Source organism: Artibeus jamaicensis, unplaced genomic scaffold, assembly GCF_021234435.1.
Source record: "Artibeus jamaicensis isolate MK-2021 breed Jamaican fruit bat unplaced genomic scaffold, CSHL_Jam_final scaffold_1964, whole genome shotgun sequence".
Classification (NCBI taxonomy): domain Eukaryota; kingdom Metazoa; phylum Chordata; class Mammalia; order Chiroptera; family Phyllostomidae; genus Artibeus; species Artibeus jamaicensis.
The window spans coordinates 71,049,117-71,075,889 of NW_026522030.1; the positions used below are offsets into that span (position 1 = coordinate 71,049,117).

The 26,773-nt window shown below is 40.5% G+C and overlaps 1 protein-coding gene and 1 pseudogene across 8 annotated transcripts in view; both read right to left on the minus strand.

The window, feature by feature from the left end:
- The window catches only part of AOPEP (aminopeptidase O (putative)), a 439,006-nt gene that overhangs the window by 295,991 nt on the left and 116,242 nt on the right, over positions 1-26,773 (minus strand). For all 8 annotated transcript variants that reach the window (XR_005080838.2, XR_005080837.2, XR_005080836.2 and 5 more), the window contains one exon: positions 22,440-22,685. Coding sequence is in view for 4 of the 8 variants with exons in the window: in XM_037133315.2 (XP_036989210.2) it covers positions 22,440-22,685 (246 nt within the window). In the remaining 4 variants the exon portion in view is untranslated. The remainder of the gene's footprint in view (positions 1-22,439; positions 22,686-26,773) is intronic.
- LOC128626075 (uncharacterized) lies at positions 5,662-5,807 on the minus strand (annotated as a pseudogene).

Sequence of the window (26,773 nt, forward strand, 5' to 3'; positions counted from 1 at the left end):
TATCCAGTCAAGTACTATGAAAAATAGGGACATTTACTAGAGAAGATACAAGACACAAGAAACATTGTACATAGGACAGTGACGCCTCAGTCCCCTCAAAGTAGGTAACTTGGGACCTCACATAGTTCTCCCAATCACCATCAGCTGCCCCATCATATTTTCTTAAAATTCATGGATGGTCTCTTCCCTTTCAAAGGTGACTTTAGTTTTGGGAAAAGACAGAAGTTGCAGTCTACCACATCTAGGCTATAGTAGGGATGAGTCACCTGGGTGATTTGCTATTTAACTAAAAAACTCTGCACAAAACACAACGCATGAGTATGAGTTGTCGTAATGAAGCTGTCAATCACCAGTTGTCCATAGCTGTGGTCTTCTGAATTATCTCAATAGTCTCCACGGAGGAATGTTCAAGCTTAACACAAAACTGGATATAGATTGGTTGCACTACCTGCTCAGTCCTTTTGAGTGTGATGGCTATACAGTACACATGCTCACTCAACACTGTCTACTGCCCCCACTGACTAGTACAATGAAGTCATCATTGATCACATGTGCACATTTCAGTTCACTCTCCTTGGCTGCCAGGTTACATAGATGTCATGCAAACCATTCTTGTTATATTAACAATGGTTGGACTTTTTCTGGACAGACCATATGTGTGTATGTATCTATATGTATATGTATATGTGTATGTATACGTATACGTATATCTATATCTATATCATCTATATCTATATCTATATATCTTTATCTATCTCCTATTTGCTTTGTAAACAAGCAATCCAGGTACTAATGGAGATTTCCTTGTATTACACTTTGAAAAACTTTGCTCAAGATTCTAAAGCCTCTGAAGGTCTACCTTACCACCCAAATTTCTTGAATTCCTTCTTTTGTCCCTAGGTTCTAAAACACTCTCATACCTATGACTATTTTGTTGACAGTTCTACCCCAAGCATCCGGTACAATGTCTGCCACACAATGTGTACATCATGCATTTTTGTTGGATTAAGAAATGAAAATCTGAAATAAGTAAATATCCACATGCAATGCAAAAATTAACTCAAAATGGACTAGAGCCCTAAATGCAAGAGATAAAAGTATAACAATTTTATAAGGAATTATAATGGTAAATCTTTATGATCTTGGATCTGGCAATGGATTCTTAGATATGACAGCAAAAGCACAAGTAACCAAAGAAAGAAATAGATAAATTGGATTTCATCAAAAACAAAACTTCAGTGCTTCAAAGGACACTATCAATAAAGGGAGGAAGATAGAGATCAGGCCCACAGCTCTGGGGCAGAGGGCAATGGGTGAGGAGGGAGGGGGATTTCGAGCCCAAAAGAAAAAAGAGAGAAAAACCTCATGAGCAGGGACAACAGTATGGTGAGTGCAGTGGGGAGGAGGACAAGTAGGGGTGGAAGAGGATGTGGGTGTATAAATGGTAATGGAAAAAATACAATAACCAAAAAAAGAAAGTGAGAGGACAACCCACAGAATAGTGAAAATAAATACTTATCATAGCATCTACCTTCATAAATCTTATAAAAACCTTCCCCAGCACCAACTCTAGAACCACTGCCCATTCATCCCTCTTTTTCTTGCTTTCTGTGTCTGGTCCTTCCTTTTCCATTTCTTTTCATCTCTTTCTTTTCTTTTCATTCCCACTCTTTTTTTCCTTCTTTTTTCTTATTCTGTGTCTAGGGAATGCAATTTATATTTTAATTTTTATAAATGGGATTCGGATTTTGCCTTTTTTAAAATGTCACCAGGAAATGCGTTTGTGTTAGAGAGCCTGGGCACCACAGAGTCTTGCTGTCCCACTGGTCGCCTGCTTCTGTGCACTGATCCAAGGCCTACGAACAGACACACACAAACTAGGCCTTTGATGCTGAAAACCTGGGGATCCCACCGGGATGAGGATAAATATTTATCTCTCTTTGCTTTTTTTCTGTTGGGCCTGGTTTCTGGCTTACTTAATGTCCTATTTGGCCAAAGACCAGCCAGGTCAGGAAAAGATCACTCCACAGTTCCAGCCTTGAAAACATGTGGGAAGAGCTACAGTTCCCATATTAATTTTAAAAGGGTCATCTGAGTACACTATGAGTGTAAGAAAGTATGTACCAAGAAAAGACATTCTCTGCCCTCATGCTAAGTTAGAGAGGAAAACCAAAAATAGAACATTTTCTTATGAATTTCTTCCCATTCCCTTACCTAATTAAAAACTAGAAACATTCTAGAATGTTCTAGGAGGGTTAGAAGAGCTAACTGGTTACTACAGTGCAGAAAGAAGTAAAGGGTTTGAGGTCATAAAGACCACAGTTTTCAAATCCTAGTTTTGCTACCTATGAGCCAAGTCTCACTTTCCTAATCAGTTAAACCAAGCTAATTAAAACCTACTTTACAGAGTTGTTGAAAGGACTTTACATAGATGTCACAAGTTTAAAGCACTAGGCATGGCAGCAGGTCAATTTTGGTAGAAATACTAGATATGTCCCACTGTCTCTCTACTAATGGCAATGGGGTTCCAGAGCTTCAGGTCACTGTATTCCTTGACCCTAAACTGAAAGCCACAGAAAAGAAGGGAGGTTGTTCTATGGCTTTAAAATGGAGACCTGCCTCTGAAAAGAGGGGCACATATCCATCTCTCCCACAAACCAAACTCATTATTCAATGGAAAACAAGGACTACCAAAAGTCAGTTATTGGCTCCACTGGGTATTCTGTATGTAGGGGACAACAAGCAGATGCCCTAAGCCACTGCGTCTGCAAAGATGAAGAATGGCTTCTGCAAACAGCTCGAGCAGGCAGATGTCTGTAGTTCTAACTGTTGCCATCACCACCATCTCTAACCATCACCACTGTTATTTCCCCATGTACACTGTTGGTACTGCCATGACTACCACCAGTGCCATCACCTCCTCCACCAGTAACATCATCAGCACCATCACCACAACCAATTCTACCTCTTCTCCTTCTCTCATTGCATCCACCACCACCATCATTATCATTACATGGCACCAGTCAAGACCCTGGCTGCTAGAGAAAGAATGGCTACAGGTAATAATCCTGACCAGCATGAAGCCCTAAAGAAGGTTCTATTTGGAAAACTTTCCAATCATCTGCATAAACTGTGTCACACCCATCTCTCAGCATGTACAACAATGACCCAGCTAAAGCAACTTGCTGCCACAAATGCCACAGAACTGCAGACAGACTCCTAGAAAGGAAAATTCCCTCCTCCCCTTCCCTACCTACTTGGAACATAAAGCAGGGGCTTGGAGAAGGCTCCCCAGGCCCCCACGTGGGTCTGAAACAAGGCTCTGTACCTGGGTTGCTCACTGTACCACAATATACAGGGTCCAGAAGGTTAGGGCTGAGTGGGATAAGTGAGTAGTAATGACCTTGTAACTTGAAGAGCTGGCCATATTTCCATCTGCCAGGAAGAGGGTGCTGTGTAATCCTTGGCCAGGAGTTTTGTTACAATGAACTTGAAGCCCACTGACAAAACAGCTTTGCCAGTAGTCCTATGGGAGGCTCATATCTTGAGAGAACAAGGGGACATTTACAAGTGCTCTGCCTATGCTGTGAGGAAACTGAAACAATAATCTTTTAAAATATCTTCTACAGAGATTTTGCTTTATTTTCCTTTGAAGACATAACAAAAAAACTAAGAACCTTGTTCACATTTAAAAAAAAATAGATCACAAGTTTTTGCTAAAAACAGCTATTTTTATTCCCTTGCTTCCTTGTAATTTAAGTTATAAACAGATAAACTCAATTTTTAATTATTCTAGTTATCGTCTTTAAAAGGGGTTTTTTTTTTTTTTAAGTAAAGGTTATTCCTAGGCTGACAACTGAATATGCCAGGTCTGTAGCTAGAAGCAAATTTTTATAGCTGGTTATAAACTCCTGAAATATGAGTTTATATTGGAGAAGCTGAAGCAAACTTAACTCTAACCTTGCCAATGGGCGCTAATTTAATTACAGTCCCAGCAAATAAAACAGTCTCTCTTTTACAGTATCATCACAAAGAACTCCATTAACTCTCCAATTACTAAATGAGGAAATAACATTCTCTAGAACCCAAGCCAAGGAGAAAAGTACTGTGTATGTTCCAACTTAAAACCTTGAACCTGAGTGTCAAAGTTCCAGGTTGCATCAGGAGGTGCCCCTAGCACAGGAATGTTTACTTCACTTATTTAAAATAACTGAGTGCCTTTGGCAAGGCTCACATGAGACTATTTGTTTAACAAATAAAGATGTGTGTTTCCTGGAGTGTTTCTAATTGGTACCTGAGATCCCACCTCCTAAGAAATTCTGGGCTTGGATACCTCCCACGTGATGCCTCTGACAACATGGGAATTCCAGATTGAGGGGAGTGCAAGGCCTGGTGTTCATAAGGGAGGCTGCACATGGCAAACACTATAGAACAAATGGTGTATCTCCCACCAATACATCTATCACACTTTCAACAGGAAAGGAAACTGGGGAAGGTCACACTTTCAACAGGAAAGGAAACTGGGGAAGGTCAAACCAATATCTAGTAGGATTTGTAAACTGAACTATGCAGTAGGCAAGCGACTTTAAAAATAGTAACTTGGGAGAGGCCAATTTCCCTCCCCCCCTGCCATTCTCTCCCTCTTTTCTCCCCAGTCTGCTATGCTCCCGCTGCTGTCTTTGCAACAGCAGTTACACAGCCCTGTTTTCAAAGCCAGGCTTGAGAAATGCCAAGGCAAAATCAAAAATTCTTTGGCTGGGCATGTAATATAAAACTTGAAGTTATTCCTGTTAAATAAAAACAGCCATGTTAATTCTGGTGCCATTGAAAACATAGGAAAATACTGTTGCCAAATGAAAAAGGGGGGAAAAGCTTACCAAATGGGAAGCAGTTGTATTTTCCAGACTTGAGAGGGCATTACAAAGCTAGAGAGAAAAACTCAAAGAGGAAAAAGAAATATAAAGGAGGGCTATTTCCTCTCTTTAGCTATCTTCTTCCACCAAGATAATGAAATGCACCCATAATTCCCTCAAGCATACACAAATTCAACTCTCTGGGCTTTCAATCCCTTGCTTTGCAAATGACCAGCCTTTTTTTTTTTATTTGGGCCAAGAGCCCCTGGTCCACCCTTCTGTGAATGCTCTCAATAGCACACTCCTGTTTTACAGATTAACTGAGTTATGTGGCAACAAAAAAATTTTTTTCTGCATTCAAAATCTTTGTTTTGAGCTGAATTTTGACAAATGATTGAAAGAGCATAATAATGGAGGCAGAAATTGGTTGTTTTTTGGTTCCACTAGAAAGTTAAGGACTATTCTCAGCAGTGTTTCCAAGCATCTCTGAGTTTTTGCATCATAGGAGACATCAAGCTATACTTGTAATGAAGGATGTAATTACAAGTGATTCACAGGAGACCATGTTTGGCCGATTTTAACACCATTGGGCAAGAAATGAGAAAAGGAGAGAAGGAAAGAAAAGCTAAAAGACTGAAGACTCTTCAAATCCTCTTTTTAGGGAATTAATGAGATTCTAAACATTGTGTTTTTGTTGTTCTTATTCTTAAAAATGTGTTATGAATTTCTTTAATTTTAATTTCAAGGATAACAGTAATGGTTATTAATATACATTATTACTGTTGTTATTGTTATGTTATTATTATGATTATTATCCCAGTCTTACTCTTCCCTGCTTAAACTGGTATCTATACACTGTGGAAATCATATTAGATATCTTTAGCAAAAAGTAAAATCACTTTAATCACCATTGCTATTCTTCACTTGATCTTAGCCAAAAGGCCAAGAAGCGATCCCATTGCTATTCTTATGTGTATTCTTTCCATCACTTTAGAAACCGTAACTGAATGTTGTGTACATGCCTGGCACTGTGTAGTATGCTGATTATGATACAATTCAATATCAGCTGAAAATTTTTCATAGATGATGTTTTTTCATTCCAAAGGCAAGGCTTCCACAAACTGACATTTTGGAAGTGCCCCAGATTCTCAGTGAGAGAAATGAGTACACAATAACCCTGCCCTTGAATCAAAATACAAGCTACATTTCCCTTCTCAAGTGATTCTGAAATTCTGGTGAATCCCCCAAATTTGAATAAATAATACGTAAAAACTCACTGCCACTAAACAGCCAAAACTGTTGCTCATTCTATAGCTCTTTTCATTCAGTCTGCCATGGAAACCCAGGGGAGGGCCAGAGTAAGAGTAGGAGATGACGCTGAAGAGGGCGCTGGACGCCTGAGACTCCCTGCGGGGCTCACCAGTTAGAGACCTCATCCATTAGATCTTCCAAGGAATCAAGCTAAGAGGGGTTAACAGCCTTTTAAAGGGCTGGATGAATTTAATGAGAATCAAAGAATTTAGAAAAGTGTTTAAATAAAATGAATTTCCAGAAACACATGCAGACCAGTCTGAAGTAAGGAATGACGAACCATGTGTTAATAAAGTAATAAAAGGGAGCTGTAATGGTCTTTAAGTGGAAGCCAGTCAGCTGCCCAGCAGGGTTGTCAGTTAATATAAGATTCTAGGATTGGTGAATGAAATCACAGCACCAGGAAGAAGTGATTCAGACTGCAGGTCCCAGTCAGAGACTGGGGTTGAGTTATAGCTGTGTTATTACTTGGGAGATGGGCAAGATGTGGAACCACTCTTTTCTTAGTTTCCTCATCTACAAAATGCCAGTGATAATAGCTTCTACCCTGTATAGGCTGTAAGGCTTAAATGGGACATCGTACACGATGTCCTCAGCACAACGCTGGGCCCCAGGTTAAGAGGTCCATAAAGGAATCCCGAATTCACCATGGAGACACCTTTGCAGCATCCTGCGCCTAGATTGGACTTTTCAACTTTTGTGCAATGAAGAAAACTAGAAAGTGATCCAAAAGGAAGCAACTAAAATGAATAAAGGAAAACAAAGTAGAAACTATAAGAACTCAAAAGTGTTTGGATTACCTAACCTAGAGAAGCAGAAGCTTGAAGGTTTACTAGCAAAGTAATAAATAAGCAATAAAGCTCACCCTGATATAGCACAGGGTGACTAACTAGTCTGCTGCCAGAGTTAAGCCATGAGGGAAGGTGTTTTGATGCAGAATGAATAGCACAGGTTAGTTACAAAAAAGGATTTGTTATCATTTTCTTTTTGTGAAGGGTCATTTCTGTTGGCCTTAGACACCACATAAGCACAAGCCTACTTCCCATCAGGTCAGGCATCTACTTGAAAACACAAGAAAGATGACCCTCCATTTGCTGCTTCAGCTTCTAACAAGACCATCACATCCTTAAAGGGGTCCAAGGGTCCTGCCATGTTGGGGAGGTGATGCAAATGACCAGCAGCTCTTCTCACAGCATACCCTGAGCCTCTTAGCCCTTCTGTGACTGTACTCTTTGTCTGTTCCCTGATGACAGACCTGACATACCAGAGTGGAGATCACTGTACTATTCTGTGTGTGTCTCTAGGAAATAATGACCAGAGACATCAATAGGAAGAATGCTTGTGTGTGTGCATGTGTTTGCACACACACAGTGTAAGGGCCTGTAGCTTACATTAATTTTGTATCCACTAAAATGGTTGCCCTTTAGAGATTAAAAAAATAATTTGCCGTGCTGGTAAAGAACATGTTTGTCCTCTGCTTGCCTCCCATTGATGTCACTGAAAAAGAACTGAATTACTCTGGCCAATGTGAAACTATAGTGGGGTAGCAGCCTAAGCTCTGCCTACTATTTAAAACTGAGTCTCAGATGATAATGCTCGAGAGTTTGGGGAGGCACATAGACATTTAAGCGAGTTTTAAAAACTGTTTCAACTCTGCCAGAATTCAACCAGTTCCTTGAGGAGCCTGGAAATTCCGACACATTTGGTTGTTTCCATAACCCACTACTTTCCACTTCCCTTTCTGGCATTTCATTCCACTTTTTCTGTATTCAGATCATGATTGGCCTTCTGCCCAAGTCTGAAGATTAAAACCATTAAAAATCTGTCTTCCCAACATCCTATTTTAAAAAGGAGACAGCATTAGCCTTCCCCTTCATTTTTTCTCAATGTGGTTAAAGAATATTTTCTCTTTTCTGCCTTCCAATTTTCTGACTTGAAACCTACACAGCTTATTTTGTAAGACTGGTTCCTGGCCTTTGGCCTGAGCTCAGCACAGACTCTCGCCTGCCCACCTCCAAGTCTCTGAAGTCAATGTTCTGCTCCTGGAAGCCCAGCTGTGGGTCCCCACACCAGCTTGTACTGTTCATTTAACACTAGGGCACAACCCAAATAAATAAAACCAACAGCCCAAATTATATAAATAATTTCTAGTTTTTGTATGATAAAAATAAGTGGTATTTCTTAATGCTACTTAAAATTTTCTTTATGGGGGTTCATTTTTTAAAAAGAAGTTTTCTTTAAACTTCCAAAGTTACTGAGAATAGGATGACCAGAACTTTACAGCTCTTAAAACTGACAGAATCTGAAGAACAAGACCATTTCAAAACTGCTGGAAAGGGGCTCATCATGGCTTCCACTCCGTTTGTTAAATGAGGACTGGAGCCTAAACAAGCAAGAGCTTTACAATGACATGTTAGGTCTAGAGTGACTAGAGTGAGACACTAATTCTTATTTCCATCCCTGCTTTATTATATGTAGGTCCCTCCAAGTTTTAGTGAACCACATAAAAGTGCTTTTGTAATCTCCCCAAAGAGAATTCATGTGGTGGGACTTCTAGTTACAGTACAAAGGCAGTGGCAGGGGGTGGGGGTGGGGGGTGGGTAAAGAAGATGCAGGCACACCGCTACTTCCTACAGCATGAGGGTATATTCTCAGACTCTATGTCTATAAACTAATTCTAAAATGCACCAATTGCTCAATGTATTGTTTACAAGTATAAAATATTTGGAAAAACTCAAAGATCCATATTTTGGAAAAATAAACTGATCACATCCATAGAATTGAATACCATGAAATAAATAAAAAGATAAGAAAATTCTCTATGGCCTAATAGTAGAAAAGAAATCCAGGATATAACTTCATGTGACAGAAGTAAAATATAGACGGGGTGAGTGCTTGGCCTTGCTTTAGTAGAAGAAAAGGAAGGTGGGGGATAATAATCTCTATAGTCATATTAACTATTTCATGTTGCATCTACACAAAGAAATAAAGGAGGTTATACAAAAAAGCTAATAGACATACCTAAAGAATGAGGGGACTGGGGTAAATGGGAATAGAGGTAGGAAACAAAAGTAGAAAACAATTCCACTAAAGAAACTTACTAATCAAATGCTTTTAAGGTTCATTCTTTTGCAAAAGTGTCTTAAACCATTCCTATTTTGGCCTAAAGGATTACCTCAACTAGCAGAGGGAGGTACTGTATGCTTCTAGGAGTGTGGCCCTGGGAAGGCTGCCCAGCAAGGCTGGTGTTCAAAGGAGAGCAGCTCTGGAGGTCACCCCCTTCCGTCCCAGTGCTCTTCTGGCCTTCTCTGTCCTGGTCTTCCTCTGATTTGGAGCCTCTGTCTTCATTTAGAAGTGGCAAGTGTGTTGACACAGGGTTCTTTTGGACATTTCCGTCATGCAGTCATGCAGTTCTTTCAATCATAGGTCAGATAATGTCTCTGATACCCCTGAGAACAGTTCAGAGACAGCTGCCTTCGGAGAGGACAGAACTTAATTTCTGAATCAAAAGTGACAGGAAAAGTGATCAAGAACACAAAGCTTTGTCCAGCTGGTGGACCCAGAGTGCCAGGAGAGCTCAAACAGTGAAGTTGAGTCCACGCAAGATCCCAAATCCCTGGGATTTCTTTTCATTTGTTATTAGATGTGGAAGAGGAACTAAAGCGTGCATTTGAGCTAAACTCAAAATGCACAGTGGCTTTATTTGGCTATCTTCTTCAACTCTTTTGGGGGGGTCTGGGGGAAGAGAAAAAGTTAACATGCAAACTAATAAAGTTTAAGCTACATCCTTGAAAAAAGATCTAACAAGAATATAGGTACTGCTCTAAAATGCTCCTTTAGTGAATTGAGGAATTCCATTTGTATGATTTGAGCATTGTAGACTCAATTCTGTTTTCACACTCCCATAGTAACTTATCACACCTATTTTTATTTTCTCCCTGGAGCTTCTATTTCAGAGGATTACGGGCATTCTGGGTTAGTAGGGACCTTAAAGTTTATTATTCACACTAAACGAGCAACGGATCTTAGGGCTGTTTTGTCCTACACAACTACCAAATTTCTGCAAGCCTACTGAAGCAGGGGAGGAATATTTACTGGTCACCTACTATTGTATATGTCAGACACCTTACATGTGATCTTATCTAAGGCACATGAGAGTCCTCGAGGTGAGTGAGTAGTCCGAGATTTTACAAATGAATTGGGCGGGAGTTCACAGCAGTCCATGGCACAGATGGACTGGCACCTGGACTTTGACTCCAGTCTGTGTTTTCTTTCCATCACCTACCTCACATGGTGTCCCGAAGGGCAGAAAGCTGAGGAAGCATGCAGTAACAGCACAGTGGTTCAAAAGGCTAACCAAAGGAGAAAGAAATGAAATAAGAGGTTATCATGTACAGTTGGTTGCCTGGGGCTTGCCCTTGTTTAGCTCACAATCCCTACATGGGTCTACAGGTTTCTACTGGTCAGCTCAAGCAAACAATCATTAGGATCCACTTGCCGTATGTGTCAGAGGCCAAGAGTCACAAAAGCCTCCACCCTGATCCTGCCTGTCAGCACCTGCTGGGACTCAACCCTACAAGATGAACTACTTGGCTGAGCATGAAGCAGCCATGCCTACCTAGTAGATGAAAAATGATGGAGGGGCAGGAGGAAGGCCTCTCTGAATAGCAAGAATTCTAGGTCCCAGACAAACTGGTGGAGCCATGACAGGGCTGGTACAGAAAAAATACTGCTGGTTGAGCCTATGACAGTTGGGCCATGGAAGGACAGGCAGCTTGTTTGTGAAGATTAAATGAGAGAAAATATATATAGGGACATTTCTCAGACTATGTCATTAACTTTGAAGGCTGGAAAGGCTCCAGAGTTGCTCAAAGACACTGACTTCCTTTCCTAATCCTAAGGTCTAATGATGCTTTTTTGGTGTGTGAAAACAAAAAAGAAGAAGGGTCCTGGGTTGTAAGTGACAGAAACCCAACTCAACCAGCATGGATCAAATAGAATCCTAATTTGAAGGCTCACATATGGATGGAAAGGGCAGAGAGGCATACAGGTGCATGCCGTTGCTCACATACATTTCTGCTTCTCTTACCTTCTCTGAGACCAGATTCCTCCAATGATTGGAAATATAGTCCAGTCACTCTCATCGCACATACCTCTCAGCCTCCTCTCCTCTTCATTACTACTGGGAAGTCCCAGGGAAGGACTTGTGCCAAAGTTCAGTAATGAGATTCCAATAAAGACATGCTTGTAGGGCAGTGGGATTTGTGTCCCTGAGGTAGACAGTGTCATGCACTGTCATGGCCTGGAAAGGTGCTTCCTCTCAGATACTGAGTCAGATCTCGGTGAAGTTATCTAGAGGACCAGGCAGAGACGTCTCTTCCAGCCCTCTGTGTGTATCGACCGAATGATGAAATACACTGCTGGCAATGGCAACCACAGGGAGGGAAATATCTAGATCTGGGTCTATTTCTTTCAGACTTTGGAATAAGTATTGCAGAATAATAAGATGCACATTTGGTCTTGAGAACAAGCATCCTCTCTCTTGTTACCTTTAGAAAAATGGTACAGATTTCCTTCAACAACTTGGGAACTTAGACATGGAAGCCAAGTAAGAGACATTCCCCGGGTGAGGAGACATCATCTACATCCTCAAATAACTTGAAACTTGCAAGCGCTGATAGACAGGCATGAGGCTGAATCCAATGGAGCCCTTCATCTATCTCTCCTCACCCCAACTTCTGGGCACCAGCTTACATGGCCTTGGAAGGTGGGGGAGAGACTCAAAGTTTAAACAGATAAAATTCAAACAGATGCCACAGTGACCTGGACCATACCAGACAGGTCCTAATCATTCCCAAAGTGGTCTCCTGGCAGCAGTTAAGCTGTTCCGCCCTGCCCCACCCAGAGGGGCTGGTTACCAGAACAGGCACAGGGCTGCGGTGGAGGGTCCCAGAGGCTGGCAGGCTTCCTGGGTTGGATTTCCTGGAGTGGTCTGGGGACTGGGGCCTGAGCCCCCTAACAGGCAATGTGCCCTGCTGTGCTCTGAAACCTATAATCTCCTGATTGCTTGCAGCTCTACAAGGAGATATTAAAGCCAGAAAGAAAAGGTTTGAAGCCAGAGTGGGTGAGAGAGCAGAGAAGGCTGATTTGGTGGGTGGAGGAAGTCTCAAGTGGGTGTGGGGTAGGGCCTGGGGGCTGAGAGGGTTAAGCCAAGGGAGAAGAGAAATAAGAATAAAATGAAAACAGTGTTTGTAGTTGGGCCCCTCTTAGTCAAGTCCTGCCATGAATGCATTAACCCTCCATCAATAAGGACAAAATCCAGGGACCTGGTGCCTGCCTGCTGGGACACATAAAGCTTAGGGGACATATCTTCCAGGTGGGTGTGTCCAGAAGTACACAAAGGTGCTTGACAGGTCATTTAAGACTGACTGTCAAGGTCAAAACACCACCTGCAGGTACAACTGAAATGTCTTCATCCATTCCCCACCTCCCCACTCTGTTCTCTGTTGTTGTTTGTTTTTAAATCAAAACCCAGTTTGAGCAGCATACATGCCTGACAACTGTTCAAACACAAACATTTGTGCAACTTACTAGCTTGCAAATGGAGATTCTCTGGAGGCTAAAAGAAGGGGTGGGAGAAGAAAACTAACTCTGAGGGGGCAGGAGCTGTGGAGTCTGAGCAGTAAATTGCCTGGCTGAAGGAAAGAGGCCTTCATCCATGGAGCATGCTCCTGACATGGTATTTGGAAATGCTGTTTTGCACTGATGGTACACAGAACAGAAGTGGTTATTAGGAAAGGAAGGGGGCCTTTACCCTTGAGATCTGCCTGTTTTGCAATTAAAGAGGGATAAGAGAGGCCCGTTCTGCACCTTCTGCTTGGGGGCCTAACATTTAAATGCCTATCGCTGTCCAGGTGCCCAAGTAGTATAAGCAAATCTGAGGCTTATGGTCTAACTAGCTCAAACATCAAAAAGAAATATGTGTATGTAAATTGCTGAATGAAATTGAATCACCTCCACCTATGTTCAAAATAAAAACTGCAACCCGATTAAATCAAAGACTGTTGGGGCTCTAACACACTCTGCAGGCGATTCTAAATCAGCCCCTTATTTTTCAGAGAAAAAAACTAGGCTCAGGAGGCCCAGTGACTGCCTGGGATCCCAGCCTGTCACTGGGCTCAGCCACTCAGGAACTAACTACACCTTCCTTCCAGTAAGAGACAAGCAGGGAGCATCAGCAGGGAGCTTCCCTCCCACCCTCACCTGAGAGAAGATGGCAGGGTATGGAGTCTGTGAAGGTTTCCCAGGATGCCCACAGAGTGCCCACCAAAGACACACTGCTCTCTAACAATAGCAGAATCATCTGGGCAGATATGTTGACATTCCAGAAGCCAAGCCCCTACCCCAACACAGTGAATCAGAGTGTCTATGGTGGACACTGGAAATAGGGATTCCAGGGCACTAGCCAAACCAATGGGATGCAGGCAGAAATGACAGAACTTCTTTTACAATTTTTTTCTCATCCTTTTAAATTTCTATTTTTGTGTAATCTCCATTCTGTTTTATGGAGCACTTACCATATAACCACTGTACTAAATGTACACAACTTATAAATAAATGCCAGTATTTGGAGGGGGTGATATTCAGAAAGAGATATATAATCAGAAAAGTGTGAGGCCTCCTGCACTAATCACTGAATCTCATGGAGCCCACCTTCCTCACTGAGATGAAATGAGGTACTCACCCAGTGCTAATGCATGGCAGGGCCTTAACTCCTGGTGACAGAATGAAAGCTGGATTCTACGGCCAGCTGGACAATAAACTCCAAGATATTTCTGAGTAGAATCATTTCCCAAAGTGTGTTTTGAGGAGGTGGTTTTTTGGGGACCACAATGCTCACATGAAAGTGCACACTTAAAGGGGGACCCCTTGGCACAACACGTGGGGGAAATACTGCATATTCTGGTCCTATCTTTAAGATGAACTTCTACATCAGGATATTAAATCAGGATAAAAAAGACATTGAAGGCTTTCTTAGAAGCCCTCCAATAAAAGCCTTTTAACTTTGCTCATTCATTTCCTAAGCTAATTAACCCATAGTTCCTTTCCCACATTATTAACATTCCACAAAACTAGTCTTCCTTGGAACCTACTATTAAAAAACAAAACAAAACCTGATTTAGGCTAAAGTCTACATATTTCTTTGTAGCCACAGAACCATCATCATGTATCACATCTGTCAGTTGATAGATGTCTATTGAATGAATTCTTGGCTGTGCCCATGCCTCCCTTTCCAACTACCAACTTTCAAAAGCATGTTCAGAAATTGCACATACATGATAAAAGCCAGAAAATGTAGCTGACTCATTCTCAAAGTAGGTTCTCTGGGTCTTTTGAGAGGATACCAGCTGAAAAACTGGGATCCACCAACCACAGTCCCCAGAACTTAGCAAGCTGACTTCTGAGGAACAAAGGCCCACTGGTGGGTCCAAACTATTATTCATACTCTCCTGAAATGAAATTCTAAGATTTCCATTTCATGGGGAGAAGAGGAGATGGTTATTTTCATCAAGCTGACTGGGACAATTCTGTCTTTCTGGAACAACATCTAGACTTTCTGAGAAGTCACCCCTATAAGTGGTTAGTTAACCAAGAAATATAACATGTTCTATTCTGAGCTCCACTCAGATTAAATTAGGGTACACCTCTGCATTGTACCCACAACTCCACAAAGTAATCAATTTTTAAAAATAATCCATTTTTAAAGGAGTGTGTCTTCACGTCTTTGGCCTTTCAAAGCGAGCACTTCTTTTTCAAAAAGGGTAGTTGGGATAGTCTTCCAATTACATTCCAGGGGTGGGGCAAACACGGCAAAGTCTTACCCACTTTATGCAAATGGACCTGTGTGGCTCAGATGCCAGTGGGTTCCAGCTGCATATGGGCAACAGAAGAAATGTTCCCCCTACGCAGAGCTATTCATATGCTGTGCTTTGCTTGAACACAGTTTCTGGAGTTGGGGTTCTCTCCCAACAGGAGTCTAGCCTTAAAAGAAATACATACACAGTTCCATGCCCACAGACACACATAACACGACTATAAGCCAGTGGCGTTTGCTCACTCAGACCATTTGTAATGGTCTGAGGAGTTGAGAACCAGCAAGATTGGGAATATTCCAATTCGGCAACTTGACACACTGAATTCCATTGTTCTTTCTCACCCAGGGAATGTATGCTCTATCAGTAATGGTGCTTCTGTAGAGAAACAAGTGGGAGGGGAAAAAATAAAAGACTTTTCTTTGCAATGGAAAAATGGAAAGGTAGTGCTGACTTGCCATCTCAGGCTCAAGGGCTGGAAGAGATTAGGGGCCCACGATGACATCAATAGAGAGAGAAAAGATTACAAATGTAGGTAGAGGGATGATTGCTTCAGGAAGGACTTTCAAAGGCCTGACTTCTCTTGAAGGATGGCCCCAGCAGTGTTTTCTGAAGGTAGGACTGTCAGTCTATGTGTGTGGAGAACAGTTCAAAGAAAACAAAACACTTAAGCATAATCTTTCAGAGGGTGAGGAATCATGGCATAATGATGATAAAATGCTACTTCTGGATCTGACAAGCAGCACAGCTGTGTGATGGCAAGAAGATGATTCTGGCTGAGCCAAAAGCTGTGAGTTCACTCTGTCTGTTGTGCCAACAGACAGAGAGAACCTGGCCCCAGCATGCTCCTGTGATTCTAAGGCTGCCTCAAATGAGCCCACGGTGACCTCTAATCTTTAAGTCAACTCTATGACACTACGGCTCCCATGGCCAGCCCCTGAAACAAACATACACACACCTAAGAGAGAGTTACAGGTTAAGTCCTGCCTAAGTCTGACCCTCACACTCTCTGAGCCAACCAGATGAGACCCTTTGACATCTCTGACTTCCCAGCTCAAAGCGACTGGGAGATCTCATCTCTCTTCCTGCACCTACACCATAAAAAAGGGAGCATATATACACCTTCTCACTATATTCCTCACTCAGTACAAATGGGTATTGTCAAGACTAACCAAATAACCATAGCCAGGGGATGTCAAAAGTTCTGAAAGAATATTGTTTATAAATATCAGTTCTTATCTCAAGAAAGGTAAATGAAAGAATCAGAATACACTACAAGGGGAAAGCCTTTCTCTATAAGATAGGAGGGAAACAAAGTCAAAAATATTCTCAAAAATAAAAATAAATATAGGAAACAAAAGGAAGAAATGAACACAAAGAGAGCAAGAAAGGCAATGCATGTAAGGGCCATAAGCCACCTCATGGACCATGCCACTCATCATGAGTTCTATTTACTCCTCCCTACAACTGCAGGGGTGCCAGTAAGTCAAGCGTTACAATTTTACAGAGGAAAAAAAGGACAGTATGAGCTGCTTTCTATCATTCACACCCTCCTGTTTGAAAAAACATAAGAGTAATACAGGAAAAACAGGGGGAAAATGCCCTTCAAAATATTATTTTTTTAAATTTTTTTATTGATTATGCTGTTACAGTTGTTCTATTCCCCCCTTCATTCCCCTCCACCCTACCCCCCCATCCCCACCATTACCCCCCTTTTAGTTTATGACCATGTGTCTCAAGACCTTTAGATTCTATATTTCCCATGCTATTCTTGCCCCCCCTTCTATTTTCTATCTACTGTCTATGCTACTTATTTTCTGTACCTTCTCCCCCCTTCTCCTCCTCCCACTCCCCTGTTGCTAACCCTCCTTGAGATCTTCATTTCTATGGTTCTGCTCCTGATCTAGCTGCCCTTCAAAATATTTTAAAAAACCATTTATGCAGAAAGAAAATTGAGAATGTCTTACTCTGGGAAACAAACAACAATCTCAAAGAAACAAAACCCACACAAAGACCCCCAAATCCTCAGCACATCAGAGAGCAGAGAGAGGAGCTGGCAGCCTTGGTGAACAGAAAGGTGCACTAATTTACAAATCAAATCAGATTCCCAAAGGAAAGAATCACACTATGGTTGCATCCTGCCTTGAAACCAGGGGGTCACATTCCCTGAAATTTCAAGGATTGTTTAAAAGTATAGTAGTTTGCTTTGCAGCATCAAAAAATTCAAGTAGAAGCTAACAAAGAACAAGCAAAGAAAAATTTCCAAAGCTGTGAAACCTTGCTATTTAAGATAATGACAGAAATTTATGACTGCTTCCTTCCCGGCAGAAAGAAGCACAATTAGAAAGCTGAAAACAAGAGGCCCTTTGTCCTAGCATGTTATGTTTTGCTGATTCTATTACACATTGGCTGGGAGATAAGAATAAACAGGACAACACCCTGTCTAACCCCAGGAGGAGTGGAGGAGGGAAAGTTAGTTACATTCATTCTTGGGCATGTGTGTGCACACCATTTATTTGCAAATTGAGATACTTAAGAAAACTGTGCATGCAATAGTCAGTAACTACTATAAGCATTCAGAAGCCTTTTATTGCACAATCAAATCTTTTAAGAATAAGCCATGTGTAATAGGGAGCTTTATAGGGAGCTTTTCTCTACTGTGAAGTACATTGAAGATATTTAAGATATTAAATTGATTATTATTTCTCTATTCTCTTTATTTACCAATCCTATTTTTGTTCAGTCTTTTAAAAGCTTAAAAATTAGCCCTGGCTGGTGTGGCTCAGTGGACTGAATGACACCTGAGAACCAAACTAATAGCTTAAAAATTAGAACAAGCAGCCCTGGCCAATATGGCTTAGTTGGTTGGAGCACCATTCTGTAACCAAAAGGTTGTGGGTTCAATTCCCAGTCAGGGCACATACAATCTCTACTTCAGGTGTGTACAGGAGGCAACCAATAACAGATGCTTCTCTCTCTCTCTTGCATTGATGTTTCTCTCTCTCTAAAAGCAATGAAAAAATATCCTTGGGTAAAGATGAGGAAACATGTAAACACAATCTCCCTCCCTGTGACCTACTGTATCAAAAAAACTTACAAGGAGTCATTCAGCAGCGTCTGGGGAAAGGAAACATGATCTGAGACCGGCCCCTTCTCCACAAAGGGAGTTGCCAGTTCAGGCACCAGGTGCTCTAACATCCTAGTAATGGAGAATTTTGCTTAAGGAAACAAGTTGCTAAGCTAAGTTAGCTTCTAAGTTGCCTGTCACAAGATGGCATGGAACTGTTGGCCCCAGAAAACTGAGAGAAGTTTTGACCTCTTTCCCTGTAACACCTGACTGCCTGGAATCAATAATGTCCACTCCACCTCTACCATTTCTTAGTGGCTCTCTTCATTCTTCCTTATACTGGCGTGTGGGTGGCTCAGGTGACCCAAGCCTTGAGGGACCAGTGAATTTCCCAGCTTCAAAAATGAGTTTAAGGAGTGGGTGAAGGAAAGCTCATTCTAAAAGCTCACTGTCCTCCAGCTATGCTGGGCTTCTTTCTGCTCCTCCAGCCCATTACAATGGTCCCCACCTTGGGGCCACTGGACTTGAACTTTCTCAGCCTGGGTTCCTTTTCCACCAGACTGTCACAAGGCTGGCTCCTTCCCATTCTCCAGTCTCACTGCAAATGTCACTCCTTAAAGAAGCCTTTGCCTCGCCAACCAAACAAAGCTACTTATTACAAGTCACTCTATCACTTACTTTCTTCATAGTACACATCTTAATTATTTGTTTTTATTATACTCTTTTCTCCCCTGACTAGAAAGTAGGTTCCATGTGGACAGAGAGAGATGTCATTGATCTTATTCCCCTTTGTGGACTTAGCATCTTAAATCCTACCTGGCACACATTATGCCACATAACAGAACTTTATTACAAGAATGAATAAATAATGAACAGATGATTAAGACTATCTGGTACAGAGCCAGTGGGAAAAGGCCAAAGCAGAGTCTGTGACCTATCATGAAGTACACTGCTACAGTATTGTTTGTTTGTTTGTTTGTTTGTTTGTTTGTTTTTCAGATTTCCCCAGTGGGACCAGGACTGAAACTACATGTGAAGGTACAGCTGTGAAGGAGAGCCACAGAAGACATGGCTTTTTTATTCAGAGCTCTAAATAGAAAACCATTCTGAAATAATTTGTACGAGATTCTTGAAAATGAAATGGAAAAAAGAGGAAAAAGTAATGTATTTGGACATCAGCATGATAGTTCTGCCAAACTAATTATGCCCCATGACATGTAATTATGAACTGCTGAAAGACAAACGATAAAGCAAAGTATTTATCATAAGCACATTCAGAGGTAAGACTGTCATAAATCTGGTTCCACGATATTATTCCTTTAACATTATTATTATATAACAAAGAGTAACTATGATGATGAGCTAGCTCCTTTCATGTATTTCTCACTATCTAGGAAATTAGGCTCACTAGTTAATCCCCAGCTGAGACACCTAAAAAAAATACCAAGATGTGATAAAAATGGTAGAACACATTACATTGACATGAAAAGAGCTTTCTATACATTAGAGATTCACTTAACATACATTCAGATCTTCATATACACCTCATAGTAAGACACAACTCAAGAAATGTACATTCCACAGCTCTTTATCTAGAAGATTCAGCCATTCTGGAAGGCAAAAATAAAACAAAACAGAAAGCTCATACTGACTAAATGAGAAAAGATTCGGAATGCAACTTTGAAGGCATCTATTCCCTGGAACAGTGATTCAGAAAAGAATTGGAGGGGTGTGTTAATAGGTCATAGGTCCTATTATATTACTAGGTGACAAAAACCATTAAGTGCAGTTTTGATAAATGTTCTAGTTACTGTTATGTTTAAAAGCATTGCAAATTCTAATTGATGTTTTTAAAGATACCATCCAAAAAATTTTAAAGCTCTTTAAAATGGTTATTAATAATTTATCCTTTTAAGTTAATGTGGGAATGTTTAATGTCATTTACTGAAAAAGAATGCTAAAATGGTATAAAATGGTATTCATTATGATTAAGATCTAATAAGTAAAGAAGTCCAGAGGTATGGAATTTATAATCTTGCATATATGTTTATAAAATATGAACTCAGGAAACAACCATTTAATTTACCAAGAAATCTTTTGATGTCTAGTGCACAGAACAAACAGGACAAGGACAAGTTTCGGTGTGGAGGTCTTTTCAGATGGTTCCTACTAGCCTTGGGATTTCCTATTCCTATTTAGGGCACAGAGTTAACCTAGAAGACTGTCATTTTTGTCCCAGCTTTGCTCTGCAGAGCCCCAAGCAAAGCCTAGACCATAAATAAGGCAGCAGGGCCCTGGGAGCCAACTGAGTCATAAACCCCACTTAGTCACATGTGGCTCAAGGTATTGGTATCCCAAGAGAGTCCCGCCAAACAAGTGGAATCAATTTAGGTCAGAGTTAGGAAAAACAGAGTGTTCCCCCAACCCTCCCCACTGGCAGTGGAAGATACCACAATCCCCCTTCCATGGCTCAAATACAGGCTAAGCTCAGGAAAATATCTAGGCCAGGGAAAACTATTTCCACAGTCTAAAAAAGAAAGAAAGAAATGGAAAAAATATTTGACAACCAACCACAAATTTTACATGTATGGTTCTCCTGTTTTTAAGCATAAAAGCAGTCTTGTTGCTGCTAAGTTATTATCACCATCACATTTTTTGACATTTGTGCCCAGTACCATTTAGCCTTAGGGTACTTAGGCTTATTGCTTTAAAAATACAGTTAAGCATGTTTAAATCACTTTAAATATCTCAAAAAGCAGCAAATACACAGCCTACCTGTTTGGGCATGAAAACTTGAAAGAAAAGCTTTATAGAATGGCCTGCAGGTCAACAAATTCTGGTTTGGGCAGGATGATGTCAAGAAGGAGCTATAGAAAACAAAGTCCTCTGTATGAAAAATACACGGCCTTTGGTTCCCTCAGGTCACAACTGGAACTGTTAGCGAACATGCCCTGAAAAACTGCGACTCTCATAAAGTGCTAAAAACTTCCAAATAAATATGGCTCCTCAAAACTGAGAAACATTTAATGAACAACCCTTTCTTTGCCAATAATTCTGTTTAAATTAAGTCCAGCAGCCTCTTCAAAGGACCAAAGAAGCCCCCTTGTTAAGACAAATTCTATATATAGACATCCAACACAATTATATGATGCATGTAACCAAATATATATAATTATCCTAGTTTCTACATTCCCATTATCTTCATAAATATAGGATAAAATCAGTCTAAATGACTTTCTCAGACCTCCTCAAGGATTAAGACTACCCAGCCAGCTTTTAAAAAGTATATGTATGTAGTATAGATCAAAAGCAAATGTTCTGGACAGTTCTTTTCTACCCATGGGTTTTACTAAGAATATGTGCAGTTTTCAGGGAAAACACCACAAATGACAGCTGCTTAAAAGCATGGAAATTAATTGGCAGCAGGAATTTCCTTGACTAATAGGGAAAAACTTAAAGTCACATGTTTTGATGAGCTTATTTTTCCCATCCTTAGTCAAGCATATTCACTGTTAATAATTAAGACTTTCAAATAGAAATATATATAACCAAGTAAAATCCTGAGTACATAATTAAAAAAAAGCTGAGTGAGACCTAGCTTCATATCACTGAATGAACAATGGTGTTAGTGAATGAATTTCAGATATAAATAATATATAGGGGAAGGTTCAACTTGCAGGTTTTGATTTTCTATAGGAACTAAACTGAGACAACAATAAGAACAATATATTTAGTGTATTAAAAATTAGTAGCAAGACAAGTACCTCCCCTGCCATGCCACCGCCAAGACACCATCTGCTCTGAGCTGTTTTTTCTAGCAGTGGTGATGGATTTACTCTGATCCATCCAGAGTCTCTATAACACAGGGGCTCTCAAGTCATTGTCCTTGTGACCAATGGTGAGAATGGATGAGACAGCTGGTTAGGATTAGGTGAGCAGCCTATGACCCTGGAACCACGTAGTTCACCCTGCCCAGAGCTATGACTTTAGGATCATTACCATTATGCTCTCACCACCTAAACTAACCAGCCACTGATCAGCCACAATCCAACATACATCAATCACTCAGGGGGCACAATGTCTTCTTAATCCCAGCAACAATGTCGTTTTATCTTTAAGGCAGCTGAATTGAACCCAAGACATCCAAAGGCTCATGCATGATAGAGTCTATGCACAAACTGTCCCTCATAGCAGCAATGAGATATCCAAATACAAGTAGCCATGGTTCGTCCATCCTAACCAAATGACAGCTCTGACACAGCTCAGAAAAAGTAAGAAATAGTCAAAGAATTTCTAAAGCATATTTTCTCCAAGTGCCACAACAGAACAATGTACCTGGCCATCCCCAGACTTGGAAAGTTGGCAGGAACGATGAGCACATCCAGCCTGGAGAAGGGGTGTGTTCCCAGGACAGAGTGTGCTGCTGAGAGGCATGGGCAGAGCAGCTGCAGAAGGGTCTCTTGGCAGGCACCTTTGAGGCACACTGGGGCAAAGACTCGATGAGGAATGATGTCCTGGGTGGCGGCAGAAGTATTCTGGAAGCGGCAGGGGTATTCCACATGGCCACAAATGCCAGCATACCTGGGAAGAACACAATAAATATGTGTACTTTTTATTCTCCTCATTGTTGAGGTGAGGTATTTTCATAGACAGCTTCTAGGAGATAGCAGTTTAGACAGGTCCACAAGCAAAAACAGTTACTTGAGTTCTTTGCTTGTCTCTATCTAAGTAGTGGCGAAAAATCAGAGGTTAAAATACTTATTGATATGTTGAATTGATTGAGTAGTTTCAATCTAAGCTAAGTGAAAGTAGTGAAATCTTGTTTTAGAATAAATGGGAAAAAAGCCCTAAGACTCAAAACAACAAAACAAACTCCATCAAAACAAAAAACAATTTCTGCCCTTAAAGTTGTGCTTTCAAATACCACTATGGAAAAAATCTTCTCTAACTTAGGGATGATTCATAACTCAGAAACTAAGGGATGATGTAACCAAATTAAAGATCCCATTCTGAAATTTACTAGAATAAAATATGTGGAGTCAGGTAGAGAAAAATTAAACAAATGACAGTACAGGTTCCAACTTTTCAAAAGAACAGCACTCATTCTCCTGAATAGTACTTTAGGTTTTCTTGTGTTGTTAAAACCCTGGCTATGTAGCTCAGTTGGGTTAGTGTGTTGTCCTCATACACCAAGGCTACAAGTTTGATCCCTGGTCAGGACACATACAAGAATCAACCAATGAAAACATAAATAAGTGGAACAACAAACTGATGTTTCTCTCTCTGTCTCTCTGTCTCTCTCACTCAAATTAGTAAAAAAAAAAAAAAAAAAAGTTGTGCTGTGAAGAAAAACAGAAGCACTTGTGATACAATACTTTCCCCAATCCACTTTCCTTTTAAGGAAACAGATCAGAGTCCAGCCTGTACCATCTCATCACTGTCAGTTATTCTACCAAAGGTGGAGCTGAAAAAGAATTCCTAGAATCTGACTCATAGGTCTCAAGAGAACTTATCTACCCAAAGAAACTAACATAAGAGGAAACTCTATTTTTTCACCTGCTAACAGGTCCTTTATTTAAACATAATGGAATGCCCCTGTACTTTTAATTTATAAATTATAGTTCTAACTATGGGGCTTATTACACTCCCAGTGAATACTGGGAAAGAAAACCCTTAAAATACTGATATGTTCCAAGATGGGTGAACTGTGACAATAAAGCCTCTACACATTTCTGAAGCACCTTTCATCCATCCACAATCAGCACTGCCCAAGAAGAGCCACACAGTGTGGAGATGAGCCTCAGCTTCTTGTAGTACACAGAACACAACTCCTAGCACTGATGACATTTTAGCACAATTGGGGAAAAATAATGGGGGAATACCCATAAACATTTCTCCTAGAATAAGGTGACAGGAAGAATATAAGTGCTGATATTGAATGCTAACCAAAGTCTCTAGATTGATAACCCTGCTTTATGGAGAAAGTGAGGGTAGGTGACTACTGGTAAACCATTTAACCAAAAAGGCTGCGATGTCCACCTAATGACTAGAAGTGTATTGGTATAGCAATTTAATCAAAGCTCTCACAAACTGAAAAACCACCATTTATTAAATTAACCACCACAAAACCTTTTCCTAATGTATTTATATAGGTACATAATGGGCTGTGGTAATTTGAGCTTAAATTCTATTGAAAAGCTTTCAGACCACTTTAAATATTGGAAAAATTGGAAATGAAGAGGCATCTTCAGGACAGACTTGGAACATAAGTTTAAATTCCACCTACCGAAGTACAGTTTTGTAAGGAGGTATTCCATTAGCTTGTCTAGAAATATATCATGGGGCAAGACTATTTTTTGGAGATCAAGAACCTCAAAAGTTGGAGAATAATTTGAGGTAGCCAAAGATATACAATAAAAGCCAATTTGTCCAAGAGAAAAGGTGAGTTAAATTCTCTCGGGAGAGGAATGGCACTATCTAAGGCAATAAAGGTCATTTTATTTGGGCGAATTGGCACCATTTTTTTTTTGTAATTAAAGCCTCAGAGAAAATGTAGAACTTTAAGACAATCAAGCTATGGGTAAGTAAGATCATTAAGGATCCCAATAAAAATGGAAACAGCATCTAGGAGGCCACACGTGGGCTCCAACATGGGACCAGGAAACCTAAACAACTGGCTAACTGTGACCTGAGGCAAACCATTCAGTTTCTGGGGCCTCTTTTCCTCACCTCTGACATGGTCTCACAGAAGAGGATGCTGGGAAAGGAGCTGATGGGAAAGGGGTGTGAAGGAACTTACTGGGGTGATGGAATGTTCTTTATCTGGGTTAACATGCATACAACTGTCAAAAACTAATCAAGCCAAACAGTTAAGAGCTGTTCATTCTGCTGCATGTTAATTATACTTGTATTAAAAACAAACAGACTTTGGGCCATGATAGAGGTGTAGATAGATACACTTTCCCTTCTCATACAACCAAAAGAAGGACAACAAAAAATTTAAAAACAAAAAACAACCAATACTGACAGAAAATTGAACTGTATGGAAATCTGATAACCAAGGAGTTAAAGAAGAAAGATTCATCCAGACCAGTAAGAACGGTGGAGATATGCAGCTGGGTGGAGAGGACTAGTGAAAAGGCAGTGGCTGGTGGAGCTGGCAGTCCCACACTTCTGTCTGGATAAATCAGGAGGAACAACTGGGGAGTTAGACAGACCAGGAAACCCGGGTTCTAGCAAGGGGGAAAAAAACCTCAAAACCTCTGACTAAAAAAACCTGTGGGAATTGTGGCAGTGGTAGAAACTCCCAGCCTCACAGGAAAGTTCATTGGAGAGTTCCTTGGAGAGACCCACAGGGTCATAGAATACACACAAAACCACCCACCCAGGGATCAGCACCAGAAGGGCCCAATTTGAGCTGCTACATCCAAGATACACCTATATCCAAGATGACTCTATCCAGCAAAGCAATCACTTAGAATGGAAGGGTAGATAAAGTGCTTCCCAGATAAGGTCAAGTTAAAAGAGTTCATCATTACCGAGCCCTTATTATGAGAAATGTCAAAGGGACTTATCTAAGAAAAAGAAGGAGATCAAAAATCTGAACTAAAATGACAACAAAACTCACAACTATCAAGAACTGAACCTAAAAAAATAAAAACAAAAACAAACTAAGCAAACAACAAGAACAGGAACAGAACCACAGAAATGGAGATCACATGGAGGGTTATCAGTAGGTAAGGAGAGGAGGAGAATGGGGGAAAAGGAAAAGGGAATAAGTAGCATAAATAGTAGGTAGAAAACAGGCACAGGGATGTTAAGAATAGTAAGGAAATGTAGAAATCAAACAACTTATATGTATGACCTATGGACATGAACTAAGGGGGTGAGGGAAATTTGGCTGGGAGGGGTGTGCAGAGTGGAGGGGAATAAAGGGAGGGAAATGGGACAACTGTAATAGCATAATCAATAAAATATATTTCAAAAAACAAAAAACTTAAAATGGTTTCCAAGGTTTTTCATGGCACTATGATTCTATGACAACTTACCATGAGAGCCCCTCTTCATATAACAGCCATGTTCCTGAAGTGGTGAAGGAATACTTTTATAAAGTCATGACTAGTCTTCCACAGAACCAGTATTAACTCAAAGATGCTCTATCTTTCCTTCAGACTAACCTTCAATTACAAATCACTGTATATGTACCTGCTCCGATATACTCTTGATATCATCAACAAATGAAGAATTTGTAAATAGCTGTTCCTTGTGCCCAGACTTGTAATCAGAGTAAACATTTTAATAACTAAGGTTATAATATTTAATTGTTAATTATTAATAATCTATAATACTAATGATAAGAGTAATAAACAAATAATTTCTACCAGAACTGCTGCTTAGTCATTTAACACTTACTATGTGCTGTGCACTGTTCTGAATAATTTATATACATTTTCCCAATTAACACACACAACATTCCTAGAATAACAACTATTCATCACACCGTGAATCATCACAACCTCCTCCCTCCAGACTCTCCTTCTCCACATACTTCATTATGCTTCTTAAGTAAATTTGGAATCTGGAGTTTTCCTAAAGCTGAGCTCAGCTGCCCTGTGGTTCTCCAGTTTCCTGTTCCTCCGTGTCAATATTGCCTATTAATATTACTGGCT